Source organism: Colletotrichum navitas (assembly GCF_030913465.1).
Source record: "Colletotrichum navitas strain CBS 125086 chromosome Unknown LY79scaffold_118, whole genome shotgun sequence".
Classification (NCBI taxonomy): Eukaryota; Fungi; Ascomycota; class Sordariomycetes; order Glomerellales; family Glomerellaceae; genus Colletotrichum; species Colletotrichum navitas.
This window is the reverse complement of record NW_026850664.1, coordinates 1,699-29,365: the sequence shown is the minus strand read 5'-3', so window position 1 is coordinate 29,365 and position 27,667 is coordinate 1,699. Positions and strand designations below refer to the sequence as shown.

Sequence of the window (27,667 nt, the reverse complement as noted above, 5' to 3'; positions counted from 1 at the left end):
CCAGGCACGTCACTGATGCTGAATGCAGGATGTGGAGAAGGGAGAGAGAGAGACACTGGCTGGCTGAAATCCCCCGTTCCGTCATATTCAAGATGCAGACCGGATCCCGGTGACAATCCATCTTCTCCCCTTTCCCCAGCCTTTGTTTTCTCATGTGCCTGTACGAATAGTGTATGTATACATCTGTACATCAGTGCATCTGTACATTCGTACACTTACTCTTGCTACCTATACAGCCCAACCCAGGCTTATTCAATACTTGCGGCTACTTTTATCCAATCCCCCCTATCGATCTCGACCTCGACCTCGACCTCGTCGGCACTTTTCCACAGTAGCTTCGTCCGGTCCTCCCTTGCTGTATACCGCAAATAAGACACCTCTTCCGGCCGTTCCTTGGGATTCGTCATCTCCTCTCTGCATTACTGCTATTATCCTGGTCCACGACCGCACTTAAGACGCCTCGTATCCACGCCGGAATTGTCAACATCATGCACCGGGCGTCTCCTGACTGATCGACCACTACCACGCCAACGAAGCTAAAGGCTCCCAAACCGGCCTCTTGTCTCAAACCTCACCCTCCGCCGTCATTCGCCCGCCGTTCACAGCGCTCAAAATCCCAAGACTCCCCCCCTACCATCGAGCTCGAGCTCGAACCCCGTTGCCAACTCAACCTAGCAACAGCGTATCAGCTGAGCCTCCTGCAATGGCGCTCTCTGAGACCAACCCCTCGACGACCTCAGACCCCGTCGACTTGACCTCGACGCCGCAATCCCTTGCCCGTGCCGTCTACGCCCGCCGCCCAGAGTACGTACGCCCTCATCGGATCCGCGTCAAGATTGGAACTTGGAACGTTGCGGCATGTCCTGGCACCGACAAGGACCTGGCGAGCTGGTTCGTCGATGGATATGGCCTTGACACAACTCTCTCCAAGTTTGACATGTCTGATCGAGACACGGTCGAGAAGAACCCACCGCACGCCACCAAAACAGGATCCGACGAGCAGGACCCCAGTGCCTCCGTACACGTGGTCGGGGGCGGCAAGATCGGGCTGTATGTGCTGGGCTTGCAGGAGATCGTCGACCTGAATATGGCGAGGGACTACATGAACCGCATGTCGTCCGATCCGGCGCCCATGAATAAGTGGAAGGAAGCACTGGAGAAGGCCATGCCTGACGGGTACGAGCTTGTCGCCGCCGAGCAAATGTCCGGCCTGCTGTTGTTAGCGTATGCTTCCCCCGAAGTCGCGCCGACTATCAGCAATGTGAGCACCGTTTCAGTAGGCACAGGTCTGTTCGGGTACCTTGGAAACAAGGGCGCCGTGACGACCCGCATCCTCCTCGGCGAGACGACCCGTATGGTCTTTGTCAACTGCCACCTCGCTAGCGGCCCAGATCAGGCGTGCTTGGACCGTAGGCTCTGGGACATTGGCCAGATCCTGACTCGAACCCAGTTCGACCCTATCAACCTAGCTGGGGAGAACGACGCCGACGCCGAGAAGATCGGCGACGAGGATTTTGCCTTCTGGTTGGGCGACTTGAACTTCCGCGTTGATGGCCTTCCCGGGAACGATATTCGGCACCTGCTCCTGCTGCATACACGCGGAGAGTACGATCTGGACAAGAAAGGCCGAAAGGTCATCGCGGGCGAGGAGATTTTGGTGGTCAAGAGAATTGACAGCAGCGACGACGACACCTCCACCATTGATACCTCCCTGTCATCGCCCACCTTCGACGATTCAGAAAGCTCCTTGCCAGACCCCGATGAATTTCTGCCAGACCCGGGTGAAGACCCTGCTTCGTTGCAGGCAACTCTGGACTCCCTTTTGCCCCACGATCAACTGCGGAGGATCATCAAGGAGAAGAAGGCCTTCCACGATGGGTGGCGAGAAGGCCCAATCACGTTTTTGCCATCATATAAATACGACGTCGGCACAGTCAGCCTGTTCGACTCGAGCGAGAAACAAAGAGCTCCGAGCTGGTGCGACCGCATCCTGTACCGAACAAGGAAGGACAGGGAGGAGTATGAGCAAAGGGTCAAAGATGCGGAGGAGGCGAGGAAGAAGGACGAGGAGATGACGGCGCGGGGTATCGATCACGCAACAGACGACGACGACGTCCTCTTCAGCTACGATCCCGACGCGGACGGCGAGGAACCTCCGACTGGCGAAGCCGGCGTCGACTACGACGAGTACGATGACGACGAGAACGAGCCTGAGGAAGTCGTCACAAAGGAAGGGTTCACGGACAGAATACATCTCGACATTTACACCTCTCACCAGCGGATAGTCTCGTCAGACCACAAACCGATAATCTCCATCTTCACGCTCGACTATGATGCGGTGGTCCCTGATCTCAAGGCCAAGGTCCATGCCGAAGTTGCCAAGGAGTTGGACCGCGCCGAGAACGAGGGTCGACCTTTGATCACACTCATCCTCGACAATCCACACCAGTCAACAAAGGACGCACATGAGTCCATGGGCCTCAACGAGGCTGTCGACTTTGGCGAAGTCGGCTATCGCAGCAGACATAGCGCGAGCCTGACGATAGCCAACACCGGCCGAGTGCCGGCCAAGTTCACTTTCGTCGAGAAGCCCACGATCGAGCAAGACCCGGACGCCCCCAGCCAAGCGGAGTGGCTCAAGACATGGTTCAAGCGGACGAGTATCCAAGGCAACGGCGAGGAGTCGCCAGATCTCGGCAGTGAGGTGACGTTGGAGCCGGGTGAGACTGTGAGCGGCGTTATCGAGGTCTACGTCAGCGACATGCCTCACGTACGAGCCCTCAACGACGGCCGTGCATCGCTGGAAGACATTCTGGTGCTTCGGGTCGAGGACGGCAGGGACCACTTCATCCCGGTCCGCGCGTCCTGGCTCCCGACGTGTTTCGGCCGCTCGATCGACGAGCTCATCCGTGTCCCTGACGGAGGGATCCGGGCTTTCCTCAAGTCCAGGGCGGAGACAACGGGAACCAGCTCCATCCCGTACGACCTTGACGTGCACTGCGCCGCCCCAAAGGAGCTGTTCAAACTGACAGAGGCTGTGGAGACCATGACGGCCCGCGCCATCGCCGATGCGAACATGATCGAGGAGCATGTCGTTCCCGCCGACAAGCCCGGCTGGCCGTTTGACGAGACGGCGTGGCTGTTCAAAGACCAAGAGTCCAGGGACAGCCTCGTGGTCGCCCTAATCGAGGCACTCGACAATGACCAATCACTCGTCGACGCCCTCCCCGCTCAGGTGCCGTCGCTCTACCGGCTCGAAGTCGTCGCCGAGGTGCTGGTCCTCTTCCTGGGTGGCCTCACCGACGGCATCATCACGTCCGCCCTCTGGGCCAAGATGGAGCTCACGCTCCCCCACCTCAGCACCGCCGGCGCGGTGACGCGGTCCCCCACCGAGGTCGAGGACGACAAGACGGCGGTACTCGACATCCTCGCAATGGCGCCGAACCACAATATCGCCTTCGTCTTCCTGATGGCGACGCTGTCCAAGGTCGTCGCGGAGCTGGCGCCCATCTCGCGCTCCGTGGCCGAAGCGTTGATGACGCAGAGGCCGACTCGGAGGAGTCTCACCTTTAGGCGGTCGACGGGCGGCAGCGCGGGGGCCGAGGCGGCGCTGGCGAGGCGGCGGGCGCGCGAGAGGAGGGTGGGCGAGGTGCTCGGCAAGGCGGTCTGCCGCGTGGGCCTGCCGGCAAGGGACAAGGAGAGGAAAGCGGTAGAGGAGAAGATGAGGGGCGCGTTGGAGATCTTTATGAGGAGGCCGTTGGAGGACGGGTGAGTTGTTCGTGGTTGGGGGTGTGTAAGGTGTTTTGGGCATTTTGTCTTTTGGAGGCGGCATAGAAATAAAGAAATGATACCTGCTCGTGCGAATGCTATAAGTTTTCTGCTTTGACGCGCTGGCCAACTTGTCTTCGTCGACGACTATACGGCCCCTGAGACTACCATGCTCCCTCCATTCACTGCTGGCCCGGGCCATAGAGCTCGCTGCCATATGAGAGCCTCTGCGTTGTCGACATTGGCATATCAAGCAAACGAGGTCGTCGTCGCCTCAACCCTGTTACTGTCCACGCAAAAGAGACATCTCATCCCTTGGACATCCAACCTCGCCACCGTTCTGACTCCAGCATCTCTCACCATTCCATTCGAAACCTCTTTGCCTTAGCAGCGCATACCACACCAGTCTCATCTGTACTATCAGCAGCTTGCTGTCATCCTAAACTTCATCTTATGCAGTCTAACATCACAATAGCAAGAACCGCTAATCTCTCGAACGAGCCTCCACGAGGAAACTATACCGTTTCGTCAGCACATTCAGCCGCAACAGCTCTCGTCAGCTGCTGTTTCTTCACCTCCTGCCATCCTAGCCTGCTTTATTACACAGTACCAAGCGACTTTATCTCGGCGTCAGATCATTGAAGTCTTCTCCCATGTTGATTAGCGTAACGCAAATGCGACCAATAAAGGCCGAGGCAGAGGAAGCGGGTATCACCAGCGAGGACACCGTCGATGCGGCACTGGCGTTGTGGGAATCCCTCGATCCAAGAATTCTGTCATTCCATTTCGCCGAAGACCAGGTCTATATCCTTTTGAATCAAGTGCCTCGTACGTGCTAGTTTCGTCATCCGAGAACGAGCCCAGAACGCCCCCATATCCGAGAGCCAGAGCCGAACGGCTTGTGTCATCACGCGAGATATGCACCAATGCAGGATTGCGTTTGTAGTTTGTGGGGGGAAGTCACGACGACCCGAGCCCTCCTTGAACCAAAGTGTCTCAGACGGACCGAGGCAGTAGCGCCGCGGCGCGGCATCTCCCAACCTGCTGAGATGCTACTGCCTGTTCGGAGGCGGCCAGAATCCGAGACAACGGCCAACGGTCAACAGTCGACAGTCAACGGCTTCCTTCGCCCTTTCGACTCTGCCTCAGCTCCAGCTTTGTCTTAACTTCTCTCACCATTACTAGAACCACCGATGCTGCCCACTATGGCAAAGCTGCCAGATCTCCCAACAGAGCTCCTGCTTATCATTGCCTCTTTTCTCTGGAGCAACCAGCCCGCGAAGAAGCGCCTGCTCGAGACCAGCATCAACAGACAACACCAACCGCTCGCCAGGTCCCTTTACCGTGAGCGCTCTTCCGTCATCAACCTCTCGAGCGCATGCAAAGCGCTACACGAGGCGCTCAAGGCGGAGAAATACCGCTTCGTCAGCATCCACGGGCATAACAGCGCCCAGAAGCTGCTCTCCCTACTGCGCCTCATCCGCGTGCGGCCCGAGATTGGCCATCACATCCAGCGGTTTCATCTGCGGCTCATCCCGTTCGACAAAAAAGTCACATCGGTGAGCTACGAGCAGCTACGTTCCCTGAGGACATGGGCGGAAACAATCGGCGTCGTTGTCGATGATGCGGTGCTATCGAGCGCGCTCAAGTACGACGACTACAAAGACCCAGACCCTGGCGTCGGCCCATATAAACACGACAAAACATGTCTCAGTATCTTGTGCGCCATGATGTGCTACTACTTGCGGAATGTCAAGGAGATCAGCCTTTCGGTATCTCTCGGACTGTTTTCCATCTTCCCCGATCAACTCATGTCACGACGACCAAAATCGACGTGGAATCAATGCTCAGTAAACCCTCTTCCAAATCTCCGATCACTAGCATTAGAGACCGACCAGCCTGAAGTGCGGGGAGGCGACTGCATGGATCTTGAAGACATCATCAGAATGGCGGATGTAGTAAAGGGCGTCTCTGAAGTCTATCTGCGTGGCTTTGGCCTACGGGTTACATTCCAGATGACGCTCTCCAACCATTTCCTCCACAGTCTCGTTCTACAAGACGTTTTCTTTCCTCCCGGAAAGATCTCTGTGTATCGCTTCCTGGAGTCCTGCAAGAGTCTCGCAAGCTTCACCTACTTGAGAACCGACAACATGGCTGACCACCTTAGGCACTCACTACCCTCTCCCGTGCGAATGCAAAGAGCCTTGCGTAACAGCCGAAAGTCCCTGAAAACGCTGTGCATCTACTGCGGCCCGAAAATCCGAGATGACGGAACCGCCCAGTTCCTCGATACTTTTGGGAGATTTCACTGTTTGGAGAGCTTGTGGGTCGATGCATGGAGCTGCGGGTGGGCGGAGGGAGACAACGTCGAAACCGACGTCGAGATCGAATCCGAGTCCAACTTTCTGGAGGAGGAACCGACCCCGGCTTCGGCGGTCAGGCTAATTCACACTCTCCCCCCGTCTCTGCGACGGCTTCATATTGACGGTCCCATCGACCGCATTTACGACAGCCTGAGATGGTTTGCCAACCACTGTAGGGACGGGATGATGCCTCGCCTCAAGGAGCTCGCCTTTGATGACTTGGACTCCCGAATCGCCACTGAAAAGCTCAAGTCCATGTTCAGAGAAGCGGGAGTTAAACACTGTAAAGTAGACAAGGATATTGTAATGTGGTGAGACGGAATGCCTCGTTCAATTTGGACCCCTTGCTTAGAGCTATCATGTCACTATAGACAAAAAGGAAGGAGCAATGGGGCAAGGCATTTTGGTCTGAAGATGCATATCAAGTTAAGAGCTGGTGCTATCAAGCAGATACCTCAGGGGTGTTTTGCTGCTTAGGGCGTTGTCATGAAAAGACTTAGAATAAGCTTAACTCGTAGAAGTAGCTCGTTCATGCATTACCACCCAACACGCATGAGTTTTGTCAACAAACAGAGAATTTGAAATGCAATAGCGGATGCAGTTGTTTAGAAAAGAATGGTAGAAAAATTGAACTGATGTAGCTACGCGACGATATTGAACGTATGCAATAGTGTAACCCTCAAACTTAGCTACACTCAAATCCAGAAGAAGATACAACATCGAAACCACAGGAAAAACACTTTTGTCCAAGGGCGGCCGCAAGTGACAAACAAAGGAAAAGGAATGTCCCTTTAAGATATCCCAAACCAAGAAGAGCCTCCCATTCCGTTCTCGGATGGTCAGTCAGGCTTTTCGTGAGGAACCTTTCATACAGTCATCTTCTATACACGAAGCTGACTTTTACCAGACTGAATCGGTATGTCCCCAACGAGGCCGTTGCGATATCGTCTCAATTACACGCAGGCGAGTATGCAGGGGGGCTGATATCCAAAGGCTCCACGATGTAGATCAGGTTTGGATCACCAGTCGAATAGCCCCAGCCGCTGGTCTGAGACAGGCTTGGGCACCAGTCCATGGTATCCTGGGCCGCAACGCCAAGTGTGGCACGGTACGGGTTGTAGGTCTGGCTGGTACTCTGGTTGCGAATGATGATCTTGCAGCGAAACTGGTTCGAGCGGAACTCCTCGGATCTCTGGGGCGGAAGGTTGATGCGCACGTTGGAGTTCGCCAGGCGTTGAGCAATGTTCTCACAGTCGTCGATGTAGGCCCCCTGGTTCTGCCACGTCGTCAAGTCTACAGCAGTTCTGGGTCGTCGACGTACTTTGTGAATGCTACTCGGGGTGAAAAGATGGCTTCGAAGGGAGCTTACGGTTGGTCCAGCATTGAGCGTGCTGGCGCTTCCCTGAGGACCTTGAGTCGGACATCGAGTCACAAATGATACGAGCCGGCAACGAGAATCGTTGCCAATTCCCCAACTTCTGATAACTACTCAGAGTGGGACAATTTTCTGCAAGCCGCTTACTCCAGACACAGAATGCCAGAGGGGCCATGTAGCCTCATACAGCCTTCTCGTCCTGGTCAGCTGTTCTACGGGGTAGCTCACGAATCTCGTTGAGCGGCACTGGGGACAAGCAGCAGGGAGTTCGACGTCGCTAAAAAGGGTACGAACACTGTGAGAAGAGCTCCTAGGTTGATCAGCCTCGGCTCCATGCACGAGCTTTGCTGAACTTCACGACGAGTGAACCCACGAGTGACCATGCACTTCGGGCGGACCCGCTCAAGCCTGCGCTTCTGCTCGACAATCCGTTCAGCTACATGCTTGAATGGTACTAGCGGCCGAGCTTAAGTGTGACAGCTGCAGATTGCAGGGGTCAGATCAATAAAAAGGATGAGAGTTGATTGCCAACACCCAATAATTCTAGGCGTGACTGGACCAAACCAGGGGTTTCTTGAATGCCTAAAGTTGCGATAACATGGATCCATAGCGTGATTACTCAGAACTCTAATTCTACATCAACACAACATACGCCCCGGGGAATACACTATATTGATACCTATGCTCTGAAATGCACATGCGGTGAGTGAGGTCCCAAGCTCCTAAGGGAAAGGTGGCTCTATTTCTGGGTAAGAATGGTGATATTAGCTATCCATAGCGATTCATTAGGACGGAAGAGTTTAGACTTGTCTCTTATCACATACGCTTGCAATTGGGAGAGGCTCAGCATCTGAAATCCTTGTTTAAGCCAAGAAATGTTTATTGTATTACAGTCAGCTGGTCTGATGCATTTGGACCGAGTTTGGAGATAGTGACAACACTCGATTATATCCAAGGTGTCTTGCTGATGGGGACTATGATTTGCGTCAATAACGCGTGCTCGGCAGCAGGGCGGGGCCAGTACATACCTCCATGAACCACTATTGACAAAGAAGAATGCAATTTTGAGAAGACTATCCTTACGGCTTGGAATGTGAATTTATAGATTGGTTCCTGCTCCCTAGACTTCCTTTGAATTCATATGACGCATTACTAGGTCTTCACAGAAATGATATTATTATCATCAACCAGGTCGTCCCTTTTCACAGATACACCAGTCAGTCACAAAGAGCCGTCACAACCATCATGAAACTACTTATGTCAACCTTCGTCTTCTTCTTTTCTACTGTTGCCCTGGCAGCAGACTGCTTCGGTGGCAAGCCTAAAGCAGACGGTCCCTACCGCAACCCCGCTGCTGAGCTCTGCCGCAACTGCGGGCCTCCCGGCGCCTGCGTCATCGGGGTCACGTCAGGCGGCGGCGTGTCGTGCAGTATGACCGTCCCAAAGAACAAGCAGACTCTGTATTGCGAGGTGAGTTCACTGAAGCTGTAGGCGTGCTTCTCGCCGGTTCTTCATGTAACAACTTCGCGGTACTGACTTGCATCGCAGGAAGCCATGGGTAATATTATCGGGCAGTGCATCGGTGGGGGACAATCTGGCGGTAGGTGGAGCTTTGGAGGAGAGTCATATGAATGCCACGCCAATTACTCTGGTGAGGATTGGACCTCAATAAATGTTCCCAGAAGCCCAGTGTACTGTGTGCTGAACAAGAGTCTAATGTGGCTTTCCGAGCGCCTGGAGTAAACCATGGAGTCACAGTGTCACTATCCTATCGTAGTTCAGAGATGTCGGTGATCTTTCCAAGATGGCGCTTTAGTAATTCGCCATGGTTCACGACCTCACGCTAGTCTTGCCTGTGCGGATACCTTTCTCGACCCGAGCGACTGGGCGCCTCACAAAATGTCATTTTCAGTTCGAAACCTAGTCTACTCGTCGAATTCAAGTCTGATTATTGTGTCTTATTTACAAATGGCACGGACTTGTGAGGATTCTTGAGAACAATGGGTTGCTTTCAGTAACACGAATTTGCTGAAATATAGACATGTAATGCTGAGGTGCAAAACCGACGAAGAACACCCCTGAAGAATTCAAAATCTAAATGGGTTAAGCAACCGAAAAGCTGCACGAGGGCCGAAGCGCTATGCTTTTCGGACACGGAGTTTTGGGGAACGACCATCGTACTCAATTTATCGATGTCCGAATGAGTGTATTGGGGGTTCATTGAACTTTCCCGACATGTTTGGAGCTTAATTTGAGAAATATACCCTCCTCCATGACGCGAGTACGTGCCTTGGCCTGCCCGGAGCTTGCACGAGCTAGAGCGAGTAACGAGTTCCATGTGATGATACCTGCGTCAACAGTGATGATGGTTGCCTCCCAAATCACCAAGATGTTCTCTCGATTGCTCAGAAGTCACTCCAGCTAAGATGATGATGCGCTATGATAAGTTGAATATGGCCTGAGACACCGGTGGATTATCGCCAAACAGCAAAGAGACGGCGGCAAAGAAAAATGAGCGCGAGGAGCGAGGAGGCGAGACCCTGACCCAGCTGGTCTGTGCCTCCGGCTACGTTCCTCGCGTCTTTTACCCTGATGCGACTTCATCTCAACTCAGCGTCGACCTTAATCGTTAGTACCCGCCACCGGGTCTCATATTGTCCATCTGGTCACAATAGGGAGCATCTCGGTACGTAGTGTATTTGAGACGGCCCCTGTCTCTAGACCATGTTGTTGCATCCCGAGTTCCTCATAAATCGAACCATCAGTCTCTTATAGAGCAAAAGCCTCTGAGCTCCGGAAGGGGCGTGTTTGGAACTTGAAAGGCCCTAGCGCCTCGAGACTCACTTGGCTCCGATTGAACCTAATTCGTCCAACATTTGGCCGAGCTTAGTTGGAGTCACGAAATCATGGTGTCACTGCTTCGGTATTGCGTTGATCCATAGAACTTGCAGGAGAGGATATCGCCGGGAAAGCATAAGAAACACCCCCGAGGGGCAGAAAGAACCAAAAGGAAGTCGAGTATTTCCATGTAATGCGCATCTTGTGTCTCAAAAGGTGGCATCAGACGGATGGAAATAAAACACTCGGTAGGACTACCGAGTAGGAATCGATGATGGTTGGGGATGTGAAGATAGATATACACCCAGTGCCATAAGTGTATTCAGTAGTGCATCAATGCAGCCATCGGCCCGGCCAGATAGCCATAAGCAACCTACATTACCACTTCCGAAGTCAGCCTTGTTCCTTTTCTACAGACGTCAGGGCACGTGTATTAGAATGACCTCGTCAAACGTCGCATGATGCAAGGAGCATCTGTGCAAAGACCCCGTCCCATGCGTTGGACCCCTATTTACAAGTAAAACGCCTCACGGACTTCTTGTTGGAGATGTATGCAGGTACAGACCAGCGATGTCGTCCCGTTTGAGCTAAAATGAACCATGCGCACCTCAGGCCATTTATTTGGGTGAAACGGAGATTAGAAAACTAAGCTGTTTTAGCTGTGCAGCCGGCTCATTGATATTGACATAGCTACTACGCAAACGATAGATAGATAAGCGAGTATCACTCGTCATGGAATCCAATTCGTGGAGTAGACTTATGTGGTAAGAATATTGCTTCATGGCTAGATTTATTGCACTATTCAGGTTATGCCAGGTCAATCGTGTGATGACATCCAGCTATTTTGACCAGCGTAAACGATCTTTGTCTGAGACTGAATAAGATGCAGAATAAATAAATGAAAATAACACAGCCCATTGTATACAGTCTCGGCTTGCTATCAACTATAGATAAGAGTACAAAATTCCTATAGCGACTGACGTAGTACCACATTGCTGCTAGAACTCATAAAGAAAGGGGAGTAATACTGAGAATATACTGTTGGAAAGAAATCAGGAACAAGAAGTCTCTGATAAACAACTCGCAATCACAGCCATTCACATCTTCCGAGGCAGCTCGTGGGGAGGGGGCGGATTATAATCCTCCAAGTCGTATGCTGGCATTGGTGGCATGCCCATAGGGAGAACCCTCTCCGTATGACGGCGTCTGCGCTTGCGCCACAGGAAAATGCCACTCACCAGGAGCACCAACATAACTAATAGTCATATACATCAGCATCAGTCTGTAATTAGCTGGGCATAGCGCGCTCACATAGTAGTCCCATGACGCCAAGGCTGGCTCCGACAAGACCCGTGAGGTACGGGCTGCCCTGGGTCATATTGATGTTAATGGATCCCTGATCTGGCATTCGTCCACCACTTCCGCTTCCGCTTCCGCCACGTGTACCGCCTTCGGCATTGGTTAATCCGGCGGGGTTCGGAGCGGGGAAAACTGTGGCAGTGACTGTGACGGTCGCGGGAGGGAGTGTAATGGTGACTGTACTTGTAGGGGTCTGCTGAACTGGCGGTCGAGGTGGTGGCAGCTGCGGCGGTGGTACTACTGGAGGTACAGGAGGTGGGGGAAGAGGTGCTCCTGGAGGCGCAGGCGGCGGTACTGGAGGCGCAGGTGGTGGTACGGGAGGCGGAGGAGGCGGCGCTCCGGGAGGCGGAGGAGGCGGCGCTCCAGGAGGCGGAGGAGGCGGCGCTCCGGGAGGCGGAGGGGGTGGTCCAGGAGAAAGAGGCGGCGGCGGCGGTCCAGGAGATAAGGGAGGCGGAGGCGGTGGTCCAGGAGATAGGGGAGGCGGAGGCGGTGGTCCAGGAGATAGGGGAGGCGGAGGCGGTGGTCCAGGAGAAAGAGGCGGCGGAGGCGGTGGTCCAGGGGAAAGAGGCGGCGGCGGCGGCGGTCCAGGAGATAGGGGAGGCGGAGGAGGTGGTCCAGGAGAAAGAGGAGGCGGCGGCGGCGCTCCGGGAGAAAGGGGAGGTGGAGGCGAAGACGGCTGTGGCTGTGGTTGTGGTGACGTGGGAGGAGGATTTATAGGTGAGGGAGGCGGTGATACTTGTCGCTTTTGATGCTCACCATGAACTAACGCAGCTGGAGGAGGGCCGGAAGCAGGCGAAGCATTGACCGGAGGAGCATCGGCTGGGGGAGCATTTGCCGGGGGAACCGCAACTGGAGGAGGATTGGCCGCATCGGCTGGAGGAGAAACAGGAGCTGGAGCTGGAGCTGGAGCTGGAGCCGGTGCTGGAGGTACTGGAAGAGGAGCACCGGGAGGCGGAGGTGCCGGGGCAGGGGCTCCTGGATCTGGAGGTGGTGCCGCAGGAGGAACAGCTGGCGGAGGAGGTACTGGAGCTGGAGCTGGAGGTGCTGGAAGAGGAGCCCCAGGAGGGGGAGGTGCCGGAAGAGGAGCCCCAGGAGGGGGAGGTGCCGGAAGAGGAGCCCCAGGAGGGGGAGGTGCCGGAGGAGGAGCCCCTGGAGCTCCAGGAGGGGGAGGTGCTGGAGGAGGAGCCCCTGGAGCCCCAGGAGGAGGTGGTGGAAGAGGAGCCCCAGGAGGAGGTGGTGGAAGAGGAGCCCCAGGAGGGGGAGGTGCCGGAGGAGGAGCCCCTGGAGCCCCAGGAGGAGGTGGTGGAAGAGGAGCCCCAGGAGGAGGTGGTGGAAGAGGAGCCCCAGGAGGGGGAGGTGCCGGAGGAGGAGCCCCTGGAGCCCCAGGAGGGGGAGGTGCTGGAGGAGGAGCCCCTGGAGCCCCAGGAGGAGGTGGTGGAAGAGGAGCCCCAGGAGGAGGTGGTGGAAGAGGAGCCCCAGGAGGGGGAGGTGCCGGAGGAGGAGCCCCTGGAGGTGCTGGAGGAGCCCCTGGAGGTGCTGGAGGCGCTTGTCGCTTTTGAGCCCCTGGAGGTGCTGGAGGAGGAGCCCCTGGAGGAGGAGCCCCTGGAGGTCCTGGCGGAGGGGCCCCCGGAGGTCCTGGAGGAGGAGCCCCCGGAGGTCCTGGAGGAGGAGCCCCCGGAGGTCCTGGAGGAGGAGCCCCCGGAGGTCCAGGAGGAGGAGCCCCTGGAGGTCCTGGAGGCGCTTGTCGCTTTTGAGCCCCTGGAGGTCCTGGAGGAGGACCTCCTGGAGGTGCTGGAGGAGGAGCCCCTGGAGGTCCTGGAGGTCCCGGAGGAGGAGCCCCTGGAGGTCTTGGAGGCGCTTGTCGCTTTTGATGCTGATCATTAATGTTTTTGAGATTCAGCACTGGGGGAGGTGGCTTCCTCCGACTGACAGATAAGCCAGCCATTTTGGTTTGATTAGCAGATAGATTTGCTCTCTAAACTGATCCTGTCTTGATGTCAGGTAATGTATCGGACGCCAAAAGTCGTGGTAGTCTTGAGATAAAAACTCTGAGGCGAAAACTATCACATACCTTAAGGGCGATGCGCAGAAATACAAAACCTGCGGCGGTGTTCGATCAACTGGCGGGAAGAAAAGTGAGAGATCAGCTTGTAAGACAACAAATAACCTGATCACAGATGTGTTGAGAGACCTCCCTTTATATGCCTGAATGTACATGTAGTGAGGCGAAATGGAAACAGAAAACGGATTGCTGCCATCGAAACTCGCCACGGATTAGCCTTTTGGGTTGCGGATCTATTCTCGGCATCCAGCCGGGGCATCCCGTCGTCGGAAGTCTCAACCACAACCCCGCTTGTGCTGTGCTTCTCGGCGCCGTGGACTGCATCTGATGTTCGGCGCCACACCTCGCAATTGTTTTCCCACCCCTCTTAGCCATGAATCACTTGTGTTGGACTATGAGAGTGAAACAAAGTCAATTTTTGCGTCCGATGATGGCAACGCGGCCATCCCAACGCCCCAGGGGTGGGAGGCGCACATTCTATAGCCCGGGGCACCTATTGCTGGTAGGTCGGCTAGATTCTGTCCTACAGAAATTTCTTGTCAGAGCAGAGTTACTTGCAGGCAGAGGAGGGGGTTCTTGCGGGGGCAAAATGCATCGCCACGAAGGCCCGAAAGCAAGACCGGTTGTAAAGCAGACATCTGCCGCCTCTAGGGCATCCAAAAAAACAGTGACGCCCAAGTGCCGGACGTACGCCGCACGCATTTCGAAGTATCCAGGTTCATGCCCACTGATAATACTGAGAATGGGTCGATCTGGATCCTGCCAGAAAACAACTGTAGCTTACCAATTTTCTCAGCCTTGAACATCGGTGCCGCTGGGGCCCGTTGTTCGCCTTGATTATCAAACGACCAAGGCCACATTCGGGATATTCTGCCGTCGAGCCGATCAAACGACCTATAATAGTTTGCAGATTTAAGCTCGGTGTTTCAATTTCTGTTTGGTGTCCTCCCACTTGCGAAGTAAGGTTCGTCTGGTCTGTCGTGGCGAGGGTCGTCTAGTCTGTCGTGGCGAGGGTCGAAACTAGGCTGGTTCTAGACGAGTCACGCGCACAGCCCGTAGATGGCTACCGGGATTACCAGTACATTTCCGCTCAACGAGTGGAAAACATGGTCGTTTGCCTCCTGTTCGATGCAGTTGACCAGAGATACTATGCTACGCAATGTGTAGGTAACATCGCTACTTCGGCCCATCATCGAGCATACGGCCATCACTGTATCTAGTGACGGGAACAGTCGCGCCAAGAGGGTGTAGATACGCGAGATGAGATGAGAATGACTGCATACAAGATCGAATAGCCAGATGAGAAAGTGAACGATAAGAGGGCTGCTGCGCGCAGCATCTCTTCGAAGGCTGCCGTTTGAGTATGTGTATTCCGTCCTGTCAAGATATTGCGCAATGACGATTAGCCAGGATACACCCGACTGCACCACTGGGTCGTCACAGTGTGATTAAAACCATCATTTTCGACTATAATATAGGGTGTGGCGTGCGGGGTCTTGTACATCAGAAAGGTTCACTGATATTCCTTGTCGGCAGTTCTTGTTCTCGAGCAGGTGGGTTGACTGGACAGAACAACCGGAGTTCAACAGCTCATATCCGTTATACCCGTTCAGCACGTTGAACGAAAGCAATATGCAGGAAGAAACTGTGTGAGAGCCTCGCAAAAAAGCCCTCCAGCTTGCGTACATCGTGATACTCTGAGGTTTGCAGCAACTCAATTGTTATAGGGTGCCGATATTGCGTCGATGCTGACCGTATATGGTGGCTCAGGTTGACCATGACGAACGATACCCACCCACACGAAGTCTATCAGAGTAGAGGCAGAGCCACCTCGCCACTGCGTCTCGTTGTCGGCATTTCCATTACAAGTTGAACCTGGTCGACGACTTGCCTGACTGGTGAACCAACGTCATGCTGATTTGTTGACTGTTGGCTCTACTTAATGTCGGTAGGAGTGTTATGCAGTATTAAACCCTTCGCAAGGTTTGAAACCACATTCCCCGCTTCATAGCCAGCGACATCACCTAGCGACATCACACGATCGAGTCCATTATAGACCTGGATGCGGTGGTATATACGCCGTCCTTGGCTGCTTGGCACTCCGTCTCACCGTCTAATCGGCCCCTGCGATCCCCAGTCGACACTTGCTGCTAACCCTAAAATGCATCTCCAAATCACGCAGCATAGCCACTCCAATGAATCACGACGTCATCTTTGCTCGTGGAGGGTGCATCTTTGAGCAGCGGATAGGAGCTGGGAGAGGGTTCGTTTCCGCCTTCGCCATATGGCATTCGCATGAACCACCGGAACATTCGCTGCTCATCATTTCTTTAGTACAGAAAGCTACCTTTGGTAGCCTTAAGGCGCCTGGATTGGAACAGCCGCTCGATCATTGGCTGTTGGCCTTTGGCATATTCCCGCGGCTATAAGTTCCTCTTAAGGTTGACTACAGACGCCAACAGGTCGATTGCCGAGGATCTAAACGCCCACAGATTTATTTATAGATAGCGGGAGTCCCTGATTCAAGTCACCCTCAATTATTAGCGAGCTTTTCGTAAGCATGACGACCCTTGACACTTGGAGGCGTCCTTGTCCCTCCGCGGCTCGGGCGGGAAGGGTGGGGATCACATTGACCTCAACCCACGACCGGAGTGACTTCAACGGTGCAGAACTCAGATCGCGATCCAGGTGTAGCAAGAGTTTAATGTTCAGCCAAAGTATGGACCGGGCCATGCGCTCAACGGCTTTAGCCATGCGAGTAAACCTTATCAAGACGCGTCAGAACGATTTTTCCCTTGCCTTGAAAGCATACGTTGCCAACCGTGCCAAGGATGTGCCATCCTGTTTCGTTTCTTCCAAAAAATCCCCGTTGAGGATATGCCATCCTGATTCGACCTTATTTCGTAACCCCCGCGTGTACAATGTACCTACACCTCCCGAAGCTTTTGAGCATACCTTTCCCACGCATTGGTAGTTGGCACGAGAATGAGACTGGCCAATTAGCCGCAAGACCAAGTACCGTACTTCGTACGTTTACCCCACTCCTTTGGGCAAAACAGGTGGCAAAAACATGAGGCTGGGTGGTGCCTGAGCCGTAAGAACCTACTGGTTTTGGTGGTTGACATTTAACATCTCCGGTGGGACCCCATCCTGGAAGCGGTTCAATACGCGCAGTCCACGAAGACACCGACCCGACGCGATGTAAATTGTAATGCTCTGAGTTGAAACAGAATCGTCAAGCGAGTCATACACTTCGCTCGGCGTTTTCTCAGGCTGAGCAGTTTCTGATGAAAAGCCAATGACAGTCCGTTATTAACCGTCAGTTCGGGTCGTCAATATTACGTATGCCCAGATGAGTACGAATGCCTACGCGGCCTCGTGCTAGGTTCTGAGATTTCAGGCGTCGTCGTACGATGGAAAAGAAAAGCCAAACGGAATCCGATGGGATTAATCAAAACGTGAAATTAGGCTTGGCGTTCAGATGACATGTGGGATTACGAGGCGAACTTTGCGTCTACTAATGCCTGAAAGGTGAAAAATGACGAACGAAACAAATGTATTTGGTGACGATGCTTGGTTTCTAAGTTCTAACGTCTGGTGCTCTGGTTGTTGGCCTTTCGTGCTCTGAACCCTTCCCATAGCCCAGGGCACCTTTTAAACATTTCCACCGAAACGGGCCACGGACTCACCATGGTTCAACAACATCGGATATGTCATCCCAAGAGCACGAGAAATCGCCCTCGTGATAATTTCTAAGGTTCTCGTGAGTTGTGTGCAGCATGGCCATGGTTAGGTTAGCTACCCGTCCATCCAACAACGCACGAACGATAGGCCACTGCTTCTCAAAGGCATTCTAAAGCCATTAAGTAGTGATAGCTGTTTCATTTTATTCTTTTCTTCTTTTCGAACACTCACGTTTCTCTCTGACGAGACCGGAGACGCTGCGGTGTCCAAAGCCTATACCCCCTATCGTTTGAACAAGCTCCGAGCCTGAGGAAACCTGTGAAGATCGTAAGATATCAGAGCAACTTCCTACAAGAGCGTAATGAAGTAGCCAGCTTAGACAGCTAGATAAAAACTCGGTGTTCCTACCCGTTTAGTTAACCTAAAAAGCGTATCTTCTTCTTTCTTAAGGAGATTGCCGTACTCATCTATAGACCCCGCGGTCGCGTAAGGTGAGCCTAGTGTTGTGCACACTCTTGTCTTTAGATACAATTTCTTGTTGGATTTCGGTACCTCTTCCCAAGACGGATGCTTCACTGTTCAGTTCCGCAGCTGTAAGGATAATCAAGTCTTCGGGGTCAAAAAACCGCAGCAGGCAATGACGGTTTCCCCCATGAAGAACTTTTGCATCTCCCAAGCCCCGGTAAAGTAGGGACGCTTCAAAGAGGACTCAATGACGTGGTCTAAGTCGAGTTTCTGATTGATTCGAGATTGGCGGAAGAGATGGTCCACTGCGTACCTGTTGCATCACCTTTTACTGCACCAAATTAGATCAGCTGCATACTGATTGAGGACACTGAACAATACTGGATTGTCATTCGCCGACTTTCCGAAACAGGCCAGGACGTTGGCGGCATTTCGGTAAGTGTTGCTCATGGGTTTAACCTGATGCCTCTTCTCCTCAGCATCAAGCTGGTTGATGCAGATGGAGCCGATCCAGAAATAGCAGCCGCCTATGCTCCCGCAATGACCCAAGCATGCCGGCAAAAAGCATTGAAGTAGTTCTCCGTAACCAAGTTCCGCTGGCTGCTAATAGTGATTGTTTTCACGGCGTTGGCGTTGGCCCAAGTATGTGATATATTTTGGTAGGCGGGAACCCTTCGGATGGCCTGTGTCGTCAACTTGCAGCTAAGAACGGGAGCTTCGCATGGTCGAACGATCTTGGCCAGCATGATTTCATCTTCTGGTTCAGACAAGACCACGTCCCTAAACAATGCAGAATGCGACATGTTTTGGAAAGTCAACGCTTTGAGAGGTGAAATTGAACAAGTTCGAAGCCTGAGCTGGCTACGGCATTAACAGGAAACAAGAACTAGAACGAACAGCGACGAAGCGGCGTGACTTGTTGGACATGGGGCTGGTACCTTGGCAAAATGCAGTATGAGCATCAAGCCTGATGGTCACCACGCCTGACGTGCCGACGTGAGGCAAAGCAGCTGATCTTCAACATGGCTCCGCCATTGCTTTTTGGCAAATCGACTAGGACGTAGCACGAAGCATGTCTGAATATTCGATTGCTTGCGTATCAGTTACTGTTTGGCATGCATCGCTAGACTGAGTCGCTGTGTTCTCAGGATACAGTAAGTGAAGCTATCGTGAGGTGCGCGGCGGTGAGCAAGCAAGCAAGCAATCAACAAGACAAGTACCTACGTATCTGTACAAGCATACAGCAGCACGTGAGGTACGTACTGGACGGGTAGGCTTCCAGCCACATAAGTGATGAGGTAATCTATCTATGGCGCCACATATTTGATCCACTAAAGTCCGTGCACCGGCCCTACCTCTTGCCGGTGCGCCATGCAACGTTGGCAGGTAGTGCATATCGGTAGTAATCGGCACATTGGGGATCTAGGTACGTACCTGCGCGCGCTACCTACGCTATCTACCTGTGAAGGTAGCTGCATGGTGGGTACGTACCGAATAGGGCGGCAGCAACAGTAGCAATTATTACGTGGGAGCAGCATGCGGGTCGAGTCTCGGAATGTCATTTCGCGACGCTTGACTGACACTTGACACTTTATGCACCGAATCTTGCGTGCATTGTTCTGTTTGCCCCCTATACAACCTATCCTCGGCCATTGGGTTCAACTGACAAACTATCCTCCCACCGAATCACGCTAATCTCCAAGCTTGAATGCGCGAATAACCTCTTCTATCCGTCCGACGCTGCTGGAGATGCCTTCGGCGCCACCACCATGGACTTTGTAAGCCCTTCCCCAGATCCCAAACATCCCCCCCTGCCCACCGGGAGGAATTCGTTGCTGATGAACGGTGCATGGGGTAGTGGTCGCGCCTCCTAGCCGGCACTTCGCTGTCTCCCTCGGCCCATCGCAAAGAAGAAGCAAAGAACCCCACGAAACGTCTGCACCGCTTCGACAAGGAGTATAACCGCATCTTGGTAAGAAGCCGGCTTCCCTCGTGTACTCCTTCCTGCTCGGCTGTTGATGAAACAACCTCTTCCTCCAGCAAATCTGGCGATCCTCGTCCAACCTGGCCAACGATGTCGATGCCGCCGAGAACCTCGAGCTCCGCCTCCAGGAGCTCACAAACATCATCACCGACGAGTCCCGACGACCTCTCCCCCACCCCTGCATCCAGTATGCCGCCAAGAAACAAGTCTACGTGCCCATCGGCAAGATCGCGACGACGTCCTACAACGAGTGGATCATCAAGGAGGCCGTGCTGTTCTTCGCAACCCTGCTCGAGACGGAAGAAGAGGCATTCGTCGAGAATACCACCTTCTCCGCCAGCCTGACGAACCTCCTCGTGCGCATCACCGGCGTCAACAGTGTCCGTCTCGGGTCCGATACCGAGGCCAAGGTCGTCGAGCTGGCTTTTAACATCACCACCAAGATCCGCCTCAATCGGGACATCCTGCACGCCTGGTTCAGGACCCATCATGATGGCAACCCCCACGATCGCTCACTGGGCACCCACGACGCTTTCGCTGGCCGAACTCAGAGGCAGGATTTCCCCCTCTTCTACATCCTGATGGACTACATCCACCACGAGGGCAAGGTCGGAGATTTCGCTAGGACAGGTCTGCTGTACATCATCGAGTCGGCATCGAGCGACGAGTCCCTGGAGCAGTGGATCGTTGAGAGCGACCTTTCCACCTTGATGGCAACCGGCCTGGGGGCCCTCTACAGCCAGCTGAGCCGCAAGCTTGTCATTGACTATCCCACCAACGACCTCCCCCCTGTTCTCGCCTTGTCCGACTACCAACATCCCATCTCTACCTTTGAGGTCATCAGCTCATGCTCCCCCGACTTCCAACTACATCTAGAAACCTTCTTGTCCCACCTTCTCTTCTGGCAGGATGTATTGGACCACTGCAAGTCGGTCGAGGTCAAGCAGACGCTGCTGGAACACTTCCAGGTTATATTCCTGCAGCAACTCTTGTAAGAACGCCATGCTGGTGACGTGACCGGTTTCCATGCTTACCAAGTGCCCAGATACCCATCCCTGCTGGAGTCGTCCGATATCGACGGCGGCTCGTCTGTCGCTGTCTTGACCTATCTTCGTCGCATTCTCGAGTCCCTCGACCACCCTGATATGATTAACCTGATCCTCCACTATCTCCTCGGCTTGCCGGAACACGCTTCCCCCGATATGACTGGCTCCCGTGCCTCCATCAGTGCAGCTCGTAAGCGCAAGTCGCTGGATCTTGCAACGATGCTGGCGCAAACCAAGTCCGACATCACAGCAACCCCTCTCCTTTTCAATTTGGTCGACCTTGTCCAAGCCTGTTTGCGCTCCCACAACCAGCAGACCATTCGTGTGACGCTCCAGCTGGTTTCGGCCATCCTCAGGAGGCACCACCGGTATGCCGTCAGCACCCTTCTACGCACCGAAGCGGTGATAGGAGACAAGATGCACAGAACAGTTGGTGCTCACGAACAGGAGGTGGACTTCATCATGAGTCTGGCAGGGTCCATCGGTGGGCAGGACAACTTTGACGAGGTCTACGATAACATTTTGAAAGACACCATGTCCCGCCTTGAGAGCCATCCCTGCTCGTTGAAGCTCGTTGCACCCAAGATATCCAACAAAAACCACGACTTACCCGCCGTTCCTGATACACTCCCTGGGGCGCCGCGCGACGTGCATGAGCATACGCTCCGCCCGGACGACCCGTTGCTCAACTCGGTGCTGGATCTTCTTGAGACGTTCTTCGTCAATCCAGTCGACACAAACCTGTCACTTACCGAGGCCATACTGGACCTGGCTATCTGTGGTTACGTGACGCCGGAGGGCTGGTTGATGCGTAACCCACATAAATACAGCTTTGAGGAGCAGCCGCCAAGCCCGATGTCCCCTGACGCCTCGGCCACGTCATTCAGGCCTCCGACGGATCCTGATTCTACGACATCGGCCGAACAGAAGACTCTGGAGTCTCTGGATGCTTGTCGCCGACGTCCGGTATGGACACAGTCATCATTGCCTCGCATACTCGTCGTTCTTCAGAGGCTGTGTAGCCAGGTAGCGAGGTATCGTGAGACGGTTCCCCGCTTCGAAGATCTACTCCAAGGGCGGAGGGAGGCATTCCAAACGGCAGATAACCCGCGGCCACCGCCGCCGCCGTTGCCAGCACGCAAGGTCACCCCGCAAAGACGCAGCTCAGCGCACACCCCGGAACGCTCTAGTCTAGACGAAGCAACACGCAGTGGGTCTCCGGCGCGTCCATCGGGTCTGGAACGGTTTGCCCAGCGCCTGGTGTCGGAGTTGAGTACACCCAGTCGAGGATCAAGTCCCAGGGGAAGGAAGAACAGCCAAGGCACCAGCACAGCAAGCCCGGGCCAGAGCACTATTTCAGGCGGATACGGATTCTCCACGCCGACATCTCGGCCTGTACCCCCTCCAAAAGACACGCCTGGTGGCCACGACACTCTTGGCCGAAGTGTTACAGATGAAGCTGGTTCATTGCACACTCCCAGAGATCCTGTCGCCAGCCAAGCCGCCGCATTTGCAGCCATAGATCAGAGCATTCTCGCCCGGAAGGTCGGGCTCCCCGATAAAGTCGAGCCGATCCCGCTGAACCTCGGGAGAAAGAAACCGACCTTGCACATGCCGCCACCAAGAGACGAGGAGGCTGCAGAAGACCAGCAGGAGGACGTGGGGCCACAATCGGAGCAGCAGACAGATGGCGCTGAGGTGGGACCGATCGGTGACGATGCTGTGGAGGTCAATACTCCAAAGAGAGAAAATGCGGAAGAGGAGCGGAAAGCGTCGGTGTCCCATGTCATCACCAACGTCATTGTGCTCCAGTCCTTTTTGTTTGAGCTCGCAGCCCTGTTCCAAGCGCGCGCCACGGTTTTCAACGAGGTTCGATACGCGTGAGTTTACTGGATGCAAAGCAGCCTTAGACCAGGAACCGGTAAGGGGCCTCTCTACGCATGTATACCAGAGCATAGGTAGCTATTCATGGCCGTACCTCGTGCCCTTGGCGTCTGCCGGTTTTCAGTGCTCGTCACCTGACTTGGCGTGAGACAATTCTCTGGCTCATCTGCAGAAACAAGCAAACCAACTTCTCCGCCTTTGCCTCTTTAACATTTGTAGAAATACTCTTGATTTGATATGGCCGAGCAATGTGGGGTGTTAGGTGAGAATGGTGAGACGACTAACATGAGATGCTCGATTGGGCATCTGGATGAAAAGGGCCTAGGGACTCAAATACAGACTGCCGAGTGGCCGTGGGCCCGCCGAAAGGGGGGACCGGCTTGGATTCGATGGCCGACGTGCTTTACTGCATCGGTATGGATCTGGGATGTTGAGCACCCCTGGCCGCATTCGTGGGGTGCACACGACTGGGCTTGGATGCCGAGCCTGGTACTGACTTGGCAGAGACCGTGATCGGGCAAGAATAAGAGAACAAGGCCGCAGCCGAGCGGGCATTTATGCTCTTTTCGGCGCGAGCATGCCCTCCTGTGATCGCCTTATGAGGGGATTTGATAAAAGTCACCGTGAGAGGTGGGGAGAGGGGCGCCCGGCCAAAACGTGCGGCACAGCATAGGCGAAGAAAACCAGTCTGGCTTCTCTTGCAACACGACTCCTTTCCTTCAAGATGCGGGACGAGGCTTACGGAGATAAAGCAAGCAGTCTGGACTGGATGGATCTCGATCACGGGCTATCTGTCTCCGCCAACACCAGAACGATCCAAGAGCCGAATTCATCAGGAAAGGAATGCTACTCGTGCAAGAGAAGAGTTTCGGAGTCTAACCGGGCGGCTGGCCCAACTCCCAAAGGGGACGGCATGACAACATTGCCACCGCGAAAGCGCGAACATGCGGCTGGGAATGACTTGTTTGGTACGACTGCACGACCGGCTCGGGTAGATGGGACTACGAGCAGGTGCTTCAGATGACGGGGTCGGACGTGCGTAGAGCAGTCTGCCATGTGTGTGTATGAGGGGGGGGGGGGGGGGGGGGGGGGGCTTTTCCTCGCATGGGAGGCTTGCTTGCCGTTGCTTTATTTGGAAGTAAAGCGGTAACTAACTTGGCGGTCCTCGGAGTTGTGGGAAACCCAGATTGACGGTGACGACATGTTGGCCAAGGACAGAGGCAGTGCGCTTGGGGCCACTCTGCCCAGGCTTCACAGCTTCCAAAGGATGGGGACTTGTCGCGAGTTGAGCGACTGGGAAAGGTAGTCTGGGGTGCTGATCGGGGTAGCCGGAGGATGAGACGACGCTGAAGACCCGAGCCGCGTGGCTTTTGTGTGGCGTTGAGTGTCTTGACTGGTCAGAGGAGAGCAGGCAAACTTGAAACGACGTCAGCTGGCAGAAACAGCTATTGATGTGTACATACTATATACATACAGTATGTAGACATGCGTATATGCGTATGTGTAGTAGATAGAGTATCTGACGATCCAGCTGAGCAAAAGTTGAAAGACTGGTTACTTGAGTCTCGAGGGATTCCCGCCAAGGTGTGAGAACTGGATAAAGAAGAAGGTCGGCGGAATCCGTGGAACAATCTTCGAGAAGCAAGGCGAGACGCCGGTGAAGGGAAGTTGGCTGCAGAAAAGGGAACCCCCCGCCATGTGTGCCGGACGCTGGCCCGTGATTGTCGCGGGCTGAAACTCTGGAAACGGCGCTTGTGGAAGTTAGACACGAATTGTTCCCCGATACGTCGCATTTCGCAAGCAGGAAGATCGGGGATGGTCCCTGGGAAACCGGCGGACCCCATTCTCTCCCCTACCTGTTCTAGGCATCTCATTGATCTGATGCTGCGCCTGGGTACGGGTCTGGACGGCCGTGCCATGTGGTGGAGCGGTGCGAGGCAGGGCGGCGGGGATATACGCCGTCCGCCAGCGGTGCCGGGATGCGGCGCCGGGGGGGGGGGAGAGCGGGGGCTTTTACCAGGTGTTGTGATGGGCCGCCGGAAGATAGGAGTGTGGGGGGACTGAGAAAGGAGAGAGTGGAGGAGGTTGATGGGGCGTTGTCTGAGATGAAGAGAGATAAAGGGAGACTGGGGCGTCTGTTTTCTTTTCTTTGTGTTTGCTATTGCTTCGCTGTGCCTGATTACAGACGCTCGATATTAACGTCCATCTTCAATAACATCACCTATACGGCAACACTAGATACTTTGCAACTCGCTAAGGAGGTGAAGCGCCCGATCACTTCTATACCGTCCAACCCATCATCGCCGGCTCGAAGAGCATCGCCACACTAGCGGGACGAGTGTGACGACCTCAAAACACATACACACACCCAAACGAAGATACATACATAACACACAAACGACGGCACAGCTTTGAGACTCATCCAATATGAAGTTCTCTGCCCTAGCCATCATCGTCACTGCCGCGGCCGGTGTCACCGCCGCCCCAGTGGAATCAGGGTAAGTCTCCAACTTCCATTTCTATAACAGTGGTATGGAAAAGAGGTGGTAAGAACGACAAAGCTAACATCGGACCCCGCAGCCCGTTAGCCAACCTCCAAGCCCGCGCCTCGGACGCCATTGGCACTTTCGCCCACTACATCCGCCGCGAGCAGGCCCACGCGGCCGCCGTGCCCGAGGTGAAGCGGTCCCCGATCCGATTCCACAGCGGCCTCGGCCACGAGAACGCCGTTGAGCGGCGCGACGAAAACCCGCCGCCGCCGCCCCTGAACCCGTTCAGCACGCCGTCCCGGGACGAGAAGCGGTCACCGGACCTAACGGAGAGGAGCCCGGCCCAGAAGTCCGTGCCGCCCCTAAACCCATTCGCGACGGGCAAGAAAGCTTCCCGGGTCTAGATCTCCCATCCCCTGGTGCCGTCTCGACGACGACCTGATAGAGGACCGCCCTTCTCTCCCCTGGTGGGGGGGTTTTTCGACAAAGGACGGTCCCACGTTCTTAGCCCCCCGTTTGGATCGGACTGGAATCCGCTGGCAAGGTCTCAGGGTTTCGAAACGTAAGCTGGGCTTTCATCTTGATGATAAACTTTCGGGGTTTTATAACCCGAGAGGACTTTCTTGTTGTCGTTTGTGTAGGGCGGATGTCGAGACATGCGAATCCACGGCAATTGACCTCCATTCCAGTGTATATTTTTTCTAAACCGCTACATAAGAACAACCTCGTGAGACATATCTGTCAAACCCAAAATTTTACGTGAGCCAAGGCGAGAACCGAGTGAGAGTAGGGAAATTAACTGTATGCTTTCCACGGGGGAGATTGAGCCAAAGCCGCCCTGGTATGCACTGCACGTCGAAAAATATCTCTCAATTTCCCGGGATTTGAACGGCAGGCTATTCCTCAGAGTCAAAAGATTGACATTCTAGAAGGGCTCGGAGAAGGGAATCACATTGATGGCTATCCCGGGGCACCCCTCTCGATGGCCGTCAAATGGCAAGCAAACCACGTCTGTGGTCGCGCCCCATAGTGGGACGACATGAGACCTGGACGTGGTTGTGCCGTTTACATGTTACGGTTTCAGAGACTCGGGACGTGGAGATCACTCCCACGCGCCAAGCATGTGGTCTTTGGGTGTTTGTCCTCGGCAGTGCTAGTAAAACTTTGCAGTGTGGGATGTTTCTGAGTACATGAGGGCGATTGGTCCCTGCTTGCATGAACACGTGTGCTCACTTACCGTGGTGGGACGTTACTGGCTAGGCCAGAAGCGACTTATCATTGCAAGCTGTGTTTGTGTGTGTGTGTACATATATGTGATTGTTGGCTGTGTATCCACTTGGAGCACTTGGCCATCAGGCAGATGATTTCAACGTTCTTTGTCAAATGTCGGTAAGTTCTGTCTCAGCTTGGCAGTGTTTGCTCGTTTTCCTAGCCGAGTTACCAAACATGAAGGGTGTGATGAACCGCGGCCTCTAATCTTTTGTGAATAAAGTAGTTGTCCTGTTAAGAAACTATCTATGAACCGGAGAATGGGTAGAAACACCAAGTCGAGACAGTCCGTGCGGATGGTACGCCACATCTCAAGTGGCGGTCACTGATAATACTGGCCACACGAAGCTATTCCAAGCTTCACGACAAAGGGCAAAAGCTGGCGTGTTCGCATACACCTGCAACACAAGGCCGGCTTATCGAATTTGGATCGCAATGTTCCAATTTCAAAACCTCAAAGCTAGCCCAGCCGCGCCTGGCGGAGTTTGCATACAAAGCGGCGACAGTTTTGCCCCAGCTAGCCTTTAACTACCGAGCGGCAGGTCGTCATGACGCGTCAGGTCAAGGATCTAATTATTGAGATTGGCTTGTGAGTCGTGTTTCGGGGACTTTAATACATCAACACGTATGACTGCGGCTTACCTGCACTCGTAAAATGTCGTGTCACATCCCTGTCATCACCTTCTGCGCATGGTGGGGGTAGAATTACAATCACTCAACGGCGTATATGAGTGGACTGTTGCTTCATGTGGACCAAGATTCGGGATATACCTAGGTGCTGGTAAAGATATAACCATATTTGTCTTCTTGCACTACGTGCCGAAGCGATGCGGTCTTGAAGTTTAGCAGTGGTTGAATGGTGAAGCTTGCCGCGAAAGCCATAAGTGAACACAAGATGATCAATTTGCGGATACATTGCGAAAGTAACCGAGTCATGTGCTCCGGAAGGCTCTTTGGATTCATCATAGCCCTATTCGCTCCACATTGGTGCAAGCTAACTACTGCGTGCGCACTACATCCAGTCTTCAACCATGCATCATGAATTCGATATACTGGTCAAACCACGCCAGTGCTCTCCCCT

General features: G+C 54.2%; 7 protein-coding genes across 7 annotated transcripts; 5 read left to right on the top strand and 2 right to left on the bottom strand.

Moving 5' to 3' along the window:
* Window positions 1-703: 703 nt before the first annotated feature.
* LY79DRAFT_584369 (endonuclease/Exonuclease/phosphatase) lies at window positions 704-3,772 on the top strand (the record flags this gene model as incomplete). Its single annotated transcript, XM_060560396.1, has 1 exon — window positions 704-3,772. One exon carries the CDS (start codon window positions 704-706, stop codon window positions 3,770-3,772), a length of 3,069 nt encoding a protein of 1,022 aa, XP_060408118.1.
* A 1,201-nt stretch (window positions 3,773-4,973) lies between these two features.
* On the top strand, window positions 4,974-6,446 carry LY79DRAFT_594588 (uncharacterized protein; the record flags this gene model as incomplete). Its single annotated transcript, XM_060561702.1, has 1 exon — window positions 4,974-6,446. The coding sequence occupies one exon, from the start codon at window positions 4,974-4,976 to the stop codon at window positions 6,444-6,446; it is 1,473 nt and encodes a 490-aa protein (XP_060408117.1).
* Window positions 6,447-7,080: 634 nt separating this feature from the next.
* Window positions 7,081-7,816, bottom strand: LY79DRAFT_663389 (uncharacterized protein; the record flags this gene model as incomplete). The annotated part of the gene is made up of 2 exons (XM_060562839.1): window positions 7,654-7,816; window positions 7,081-7,424 (listed from the first exon to the last, which is right to left on the bottom strand). The coding sequence occupies exons 1-2, from the start codon at window positions 7,679-7,681 to the stop codon at window positions 7,081-7,083; spliced, it is 372 nt and encodes a 123-aa protein (XP_060408116.1). The 5' UTR covers window positions 7,682-7,816.
* A 935-nt stretch (window positions 7,817-8,751) lies between these two features.
* LY79DRAFT_527822 (uncharacterized protein) lies at window positions 8,752-9,249 on the top strand (the record flags this gene model as incomplete). The annotated part of the gene is made up of 2 exons (XM_060555965.1): window positions 8,752-8,976; window positions 9,055-9,249. 2 exons carry the CDS (start codon window positions 8,752-8,754, stop codon window positions 9,247-9,249), a joined length of 420 nt encoding a protein of 139 aa, XP_060408115.1.
* Window positions 9,250-11,303: 2,054 nt separating this feature from the next.
* Window positions 11,304-11,679, bottom strand: LY79DRAFT_570780 (uncharacterized protein). Its single transcript, XM_060559190.1, has 2 exons — window positions 11,656-11,679; window positions 11,304-11,599 (listed from the first exon to the last, which is right to left on the bottom strand). The coding sequence occupies exons 1-2, from the start codon at window positions 11,666-11,668 to the stop codon at window positions 11,442-11,444; spliced, it is 171 nt and encodes a 56-aa protein (XP_060408114.1). The 5' UTR covers window positions 11,669-11,679; the 3' UTR covers window positions 11,304-11,441.
* Window positions 11,680-19,683: 8,004 nt separating this feature from the next.
* On the top strand, window positions 19,684-22,828 carry LY79DRAFT_674324 (Retinoic acid induced 16-like protein-domain-containing protein; the record flags this gene model as incomplete). The annotated part of the gene is made up of 4 exons (XM_060564282.1): window positions 19,684-19,692; window positions 19,773-19,886; window positions 19,955-20,889; window positions 20,944-22,828. 4 exons carry the CDS (start codon window positions 19,684-19,686, stop codon window positions 22,826-22,828), a joined length of 2,943 nt encoding a protein of 980 aa, XP_060408113.1.
* Window positions 22,829-25,227: 2,399 nt separating this feature from the next.
* On the top strand, window positions 25,228-25,955 carry LY79DRAFT_643066 (uncharacterized protein). Its single transcript, XM_060562396.1, has 2 exons — window positions 25,228-25,326; window positions 25,409-25,955. The coding sequence occupies exons 1-2, from the start codon at window positions 25,256-25,258 to the stop codon at window positions 25,719-25,721; spliced, it is 384 nt and encodes a 127-aa protein (XP_060408112.1). The 5' UTR covers window positions 25,228-25,255; the 3' UTR covers window positions 25,722-25,955.
* Window positions 25,956-27,667: the final 1,712 nt, after the last annotated feature.

Excerpts from the sequence above, each read along its gene's own strand:
- LY79DRAFT_643066 (XM_060562396.1), top strand. The coding sequence starts at position 25,256 with ATGAAGTTCTCTGCCCTAGCCATCATCGTCACTGCCGCGGCCGGTGTC. Across the intron at positions 25,327-25,408 it reads GCCGCCCCAGTGGAATCAGG|CCCGTTAGCCAACCTCCAAG; the intron begins GTAAGTCTCCAA and ends CGGACCCCGCAG.